The sequence below is a fragment of the Limulus polyphemus genome, unplaced genomic scaffold (genome assembly GCF_000517525.1).
Source record: "Limulus polyphemus unplaced genomic scaffold, Limulus_polyphemus-2.1.2 Scaffold1953, whole genome shotgun sequence".
In the NCBI taxonomy this organism is placed as follows: domain Eukaryota; kingdom Metazoa; phylum Arthropoda; class Merostomata; order Xiphosura; family Limulidae; genus Limulus; species Limulus polyphemus.
In genome coordinates, this window is record NW_013667563.1 from 33,199 (window position 1) to 39,691 (window position 6,493).

General features: G+C 32.1%; 1 protein-coding gene across 2 annotated transcripts in view; it reads left to right on the top strand.

Moving 5' to 3' along the window:
- LOC106465463 (L-asparaginase-like) overlaps positions 1-6,493 on the top strand; it is a 79,138-nt gene that overhangs the window by 32,603 nt on the left and 40,042 nt on the right. The window contains exons 1-2 of one of the 2 annotated variants that reach the window (XM_013925693.2): positions 1,571-1,916; positions 4,870-5,157. In XM_013925693.2, the coding sequence (XP_013781147.1) occupies positions 4,878-5,157 (280 nt within the window). In that variant the 5' untranslated portion in view covers positions 1,571-1,916; positions 4,870-4,877. Of the gene's footprint in view, positions 1-1,570; positions 1,917-4,869; positions 5,158-6,493 lie in introns of those variants that run through there. The other variant, XM_022393364.1, reaches the window with a different exon arrangement.

Below are 6,493 nucleotides of genomic sequence, written 5' to 3' on the forward strand. Positions count from 1 at the left end.
TTTGTAAGTTCAACCGTTTGGTTTCCTATAGCGAACAAAATAAACAAATAAACAAACTTCTTCTTTTATATATATAGATACTATAATGATTAGAATTATTTAATAGTTTAATACCAATTTCATTTTTATACGTACCAATTTATTCTGTTGTTTCAAAACTATCTAAATTAAAAGTATTGATTTAAATAAAATTCCTTTTTAGGTCATTATATTAATTGGTTGTTTTTCTTGCACGTGTGGCATTACAAAGACAACTCAAAACACTTATAATAAGGTACGACGACGGCGGTAAGCTTGATTTTTATTTTTGCAATTCCTATTGGTATATATTTGATGAATTATAATTTTAACTGAAGAACATTTAGCAAGGTTTAGTGCCATGAAATTTTTAATTTGGTAGCATTTCTGTTTGAATAAAATTGGAATATGCTAGTATTAAGTAGTAGTTAGAATATGAAACCTAAATGTTTTTCAAAACACGTGGTTGCGAGCAAAGAATTTTATCTTTAAGTTTAACAATAAAGTGCACATTTGTCACGTGACCCTGTGATAGTGTCTGCTGTCATTACTAAAACCGGCAGGTGTCAAAAATAATTCTTCAATATAAGATAGTCAGTGGCCTGCAAAAAAAAAAAAAAGTAAAATGCCACAGAGTTGTGTATGTTACAGCAGTTCAAATCGGCGGGGGGAAGGGGAAGATCGTCCGTTTTCACAAGTGGGAATACTTACGGAAAATAAAGTCGTTAAAAATAAAATGCAAAGATAATATTACGAATGTCTTAACAAATTTACCGTACAGTAGTGTGGGCACTGTCAATGACAATGTACATTAACTCATTGCTTGACCTAGTACTAGTAGTAGTACCGGTATATACAAAGTAAAATCCTACATAATTATACTACTGCTAGCCTGACACACAAGACGCATGAAAGATAGAAAAATTCCCAAAGACAGCATGTATGGAGATTGGCTGCAAGAAAAAGATCAGTTGGACGTCTTCATCTTCGCTACAACGGTAGTAAAGCTTACAAGGGCGCTCGTAAAAAACATATGAAATTTGTGTAGACAACTGGGAAGAAGTAACAGAAAATTGCAGTGCTTGGAAAAGCTGTGTGAAGTAAGGCATGGAGAAAAAGGAAAGGGCTCAGCAAGCAGAAGAAAAGGGGACAATCAGAAAAGCATTCAGCATGACAACCTTTTCCTGCTCAAACTGCAACAGAGTGTGCTTGTCCCAAAGAGGACTATATAGCCACATAAGAAAGTGCCTGAAGAATTACTTTTTTGGTGTCTAATGACAGTAATGTATAGTCTTGAGAGACTTGCAGATTCCTACTTTTGGAGTTCTGTACTCAAGATTAAAAAAATGAGGTTTGAGGGCCTGCCACCACTTAGGACTAAGACTCAATAAGCCCTTAAAATTCGAAAATTTTATTTGAGGGCCCTAAACTTAAAATGTTAAGTGGTATTTGACCAGTCATGATATAGGTCCCTAAAGCCTTAATGATAAAGGTTTCATTGATATTAAACAAATTGCTAAAGTTTAAACTGCATTACATTAACAAGAATTTAACATTCTCAGAAGGCTTTAATTATGATTACAAAACAACTATGAAAATGGTGGGTTCTTTATAGATTGGCTAGTAAGGCCCCCCCTATTCTAAGCTCATGTTCAATGTCATGACTGGAATTATAACAAGTTGCTTGTGAGAAAGAAATTGTTAAATATGAAAGTCACATGGCCTACCTATGGTCTGAGCCAGAGACTCCTAAGTAGGCTAGACCATAGCTGAATAGGCCTGCTCTGAAAAATAAAGTTAAAATCACTGTTGCCCCCATCCCAAGGCATTTCTAAGTTATTCTAGTAAAAATGCCACTTACTCACAGAAGCTATTCTGTCCATACTTATGACCTTGAGGTAAAAGTTACTTATTTTATGGGTAAATGTTTGGTGATGAAATTCACCAAGGTTTATAGCAATTTTGTATGGTTGTGCATGTGAGGTTCTTTACGTTTGTAACTTTGTTGCCTGTTATGTTATTTTATGTGTATATTCTTTGCTGAAAGTATGTGACATTTGATGTAAGTGTATTTTCATGAATGAATGCTTTATCATATCTTTCACTATGAGGAAGAATATTTTCATTATGAAATGGTTAAACTAAGATAAATTCAGAAATTTGGTCAAAGAGCACAAGGATGTCGTTATACAGTGTGTTGTGCCATTGTAATAATTATTTATTTGTCCAAGATGTGTGAAAGTACTGTAAAGTTTCATATACAAAGTGAAAAGCATTCTATAAATATGAAGACTTGGGTTAGTTTCTTCAGAAAGAACAGCAAAGCTGTTTCTTCGGATAGTCGGACAAAACCAGGAAGCTGTTAAAACACAAGTTCTGAATTCTGTTGTTGAGAGTCCTTGAAAAACATCAGTTGATGCCTTGAATATTCCTTAAGAAGGCTTTGGATTTTAACATCTGTTTGTGAACCTGATACTGCTTTAATACATATTTTACATACAATGAATTTACATGTTAAGAATATTACATATAACAGTGAACATGTTCTTCACATATACTAAAGTCAAAACATTGTTTATCTTTATAATTTTCTTGTTTCTGAGATTAACAAAATTGTAAATATATCATTTAAAGCTTGGGGTTAATTTTCTTTCTTGCAATTTATTTGCCTTAGAGCTTTTTTCTTCCTTGTGTAGTTACTCAAGAATTTAAAATTTCTCTTAATGCCTCAAGTCACCAGAACATGTGTTGAGGCTGAACAAGACATTTTGTTGTCATTTAGTCACATGATATTCTGTTATTTGCAAGCCACTGAAATATAATAAATTAACTTCATGAGTTTCCATGCATGTTTATTTGTTTTACTGAAGTAGTTGTCTTGGCACTTAATTTTTATAACATTAATTTTATAAATTTCAAGAACAGTGACCAATGCTAGAATTGTATTTTGCCCTCGATCAAAGGTAAGAGACATTGTCTTTTTTAACACATCACCTAAGTTATTGAAATTAGGTCATAGCTGAGTTTTATGTATAAAATAGTGAAATAACCATCATGAATAGATAGTATTTTAATATTTTAGGCTTTTTTTTTATTGCACCATTTCTTTCAATAAAGTAGCTTAACATACGATATCATTAGGTTTTTTACCAAAACTGTATCAGTTCAACCTTTATAGGCTCTTCACAACATTCAATGCTGAGATTTAGCATTGGTGCTCTTTCTTAGCTTCAACTTTTGTGATTGTTGACCTCTAAAACAATGTTACTTGAACATTAGCTGAAAATAATCAATGGCCAGAAGGAGTGTTGATATAGAAAAATGCAATATGGCAGCTTCTATGAGGGACATGACATTTGTGATGGGTAATAGCCTTTTCCAATGCAAAATAATTATGCATTCAGCTCATAAATGATCTGCTCAAGTAGGGGACTTAGAAATTCCAAGATGAAGATCTCTCTAATACGCAATGTCATTGGAAAACAAAGGAATTTTGGTCAACTTGGGACACCAAAACCATCCAGAAAGAAACCTGAAGACAATCAAACCACAGCCTCATGGTAAGTAAAAGTGTGGCATCTTTTAACGTGTGAGAATCTGCAAACATGAAAGGTCAGAAGCAAAAGCTGTCCATATGTCCCAGCCAACAGTATGCAGCATAATCAGAAAGAATATCCATCTGGGAAACAACACAAGATACTTGTATACAAGTTTCTTCTATCACATATTCATTCACTATCAAATACCACAAATAGTTGGAGAATGAAACAAGTATTTATGCTATTCCATGAATAGTATGAATGACATATTATTGTATGCAGTGTCTATAAATTACTGTGCAATCAATCTGCTGAAGAGGATGCTGGAAACCATTATCTTTGTACAATAGATAGATTGTGGAAAGCCTGCATGGATGAGTGGTGTTCTTTTGACATGATCTTTTTAACAACATTGCCCTTTATAATGGAAACTATGCTGTAGGGATATTGTCAAGATGCACAGTTCTCAGAGAGAGCATGGTTGGATGTTGAACATGAACTTTAACAATGTTGTGAGGCTCCAAAATTATTTGAATATAGCTTACTCGGCCTCTGAGGTTTTGTAGTCAGAACAGTCATACTGAGTAATACCATAATTTTGTCACAAGTCAATCCACAGTCTAGACTGTTAAGTACAGAGCTGTTTTGGTGTAATTGGGAATAACTGTGGACAATAAAATTGTCTAATTCCATATTGGTTTTGTTTCTACGTTCATGTGCTGTTGATACTGTACAGTTTTGTTCCTTAATTTCTTAGAAACAATTCTGATAATTGGTTTTTCTAAGAAATTGTAATTAATTTATTTTCATCTTTGGTGAAAAATTAAAGCTTGAAATAATCTTTTTATAATGTAGATATTTTGATATGGTTATGATTTGCAAAAAAAAATTATGTATGTTATTTTGAAGTATTTTACACTGATATTTATACATTCTTTAAGAACTTAAGTCAATCTAACAATAATTAAATGGGTATGTTTCCTTGTACTATCATTAAAGTTTAACACCATATCTAGTGTGTAGGCTTAATAAATGTGTATGTTTTATAAACTGTAAATATTTTATTGGTTCCAGTAAGCATGAAAATGTATTGATTCAAGACTATTTGTGAAACAATTACACTTGTCTCCAGTTAAATTTGATCTGATCTTTATGAAGACCACTTTAAATGTGAGGTTGTATCATCATTTTACTTCAGTGTAATATCTTCTCATATTTCATTTTGTCTTTCTTGTGTAAATACTAAGAATAATATCCCGAGTGTGTAAAGTAATATTAACCTTTTTTTTTATATCCAAATATTCTAAAATAGCCAGGAGCATGGAAAGACAATTGAGCTTTGAAAATGGACTAAAACAAGGGCAACAAGGAAGATGTAATGAAATTGAAGAATGTGATGACTTGAAGGAAGATGAAGAGTTAACTGTATTTAAACCTCAAAATTTGACATCATCTATTCAAATTGATCCTCTTTGTGAACCAAGAACATTGCGTAAAAACAGTGTTATTCTAAAATTTATTCCACCAAGTGACATAGAGTCCAAAGTTTTAGTCCTTTTTACTGGTGGGACTATTGGAATGCGTCAGACTTCAAAAGGAGGTAAGCTGTGTTTCAATGAACCATATGTGAAACTAAGTATACGTGTAAGAGGTAGTAGAATTCATCTCCTCATGTAGTCCAACCTCTTTAAAAATGACACAAATATTCATCATATTTGCAATCTATTTAAAAAAAAAGTCACTTATTGGCTATATGCAGAAAATATGACAAATGTATTGTTAAATATTTACCAAAATAGATATTTTCTTGTAACCATGCGCACATATTTGATAGCATTTTGGACCAAGGTTATTGGGGGCTTTAGCATAACACAATAAATCTTAACAGATTTTTCTGCAGGAACTTTTGGTTTTTACATTTAAAAAAATTTAAAAAAAAATTGTATTTAGAAATTTGTAGATGTATAATTAATATTAGCTTATGATTTCATGTTTTATCATGTAATGGTGACCATTGTAGAACCTATAACTTGGATTTTTGTTATGCTACTTTTTTAGCTTACTTTGCTGTGTGTTGTATGTAAATTTAGTTTTGCTTCAGTTCTGGCTATAGCTGAAGAATTTACTCAATTAATCAATCTAATTGATTACCTATGGGCAGCAATTACCTTGACTAGTAAACATCACAAATATTCAAAATTACATTTAGTCAATTAATGTCCCAAAAATAATCAACGAAATGAAGTTAGTTTCCTATTATTACCATTATCAAATAGTTGACTATTCTTCTTCAGGAGAACAAAGTTTGTCATGAAAATAATCAACTAAATGAAATTAGTTGTTCTAGTTATTACCGTTTTCAGTTATTCCAACAATCAATTGATTAAAATTACAATTAAATTAATTGCAATGAAACTAATCAACTAATCAAGTTTTTGATTATTTACTGTTTTAGATTGTTTTGAATATCCAATTATTCCAAATATTTCCACTATATTTATTTCTTGTTAAGCACAAAGCTACATAATGGGCACCTCCTCCTAGTGGCTCAGTGGTAAGTCTGAAGGCTTATATTGCTATTTTGATACCTATGGTGGGCATAGCAAAGTTAGCCCAGTATGTAGCTACGCTTTTAACTACAAACAAACAAATATAATGGATATGTGTGAGGGAGGGGGGTAGTGGTTTGAGAGTTTGGGGTTTTATTCCCATTGCCACAAAAATTCCTCATCATGTCTTTGTTATTGCAAATTTACTAAAGCTTGTTGCCACTGTCACTAATTTTGAACTTCTGACTATAAGAAAGGCAACTGATTGGTAGCACCCACCACCAACTCTGACCACTTAAGTACTAAATTTTTTAACAATATTATATTTCCAAAACATACTTACCTCTGCTGACACTTATAGCTATTTCTCGACTGCCAGGGTTTCAA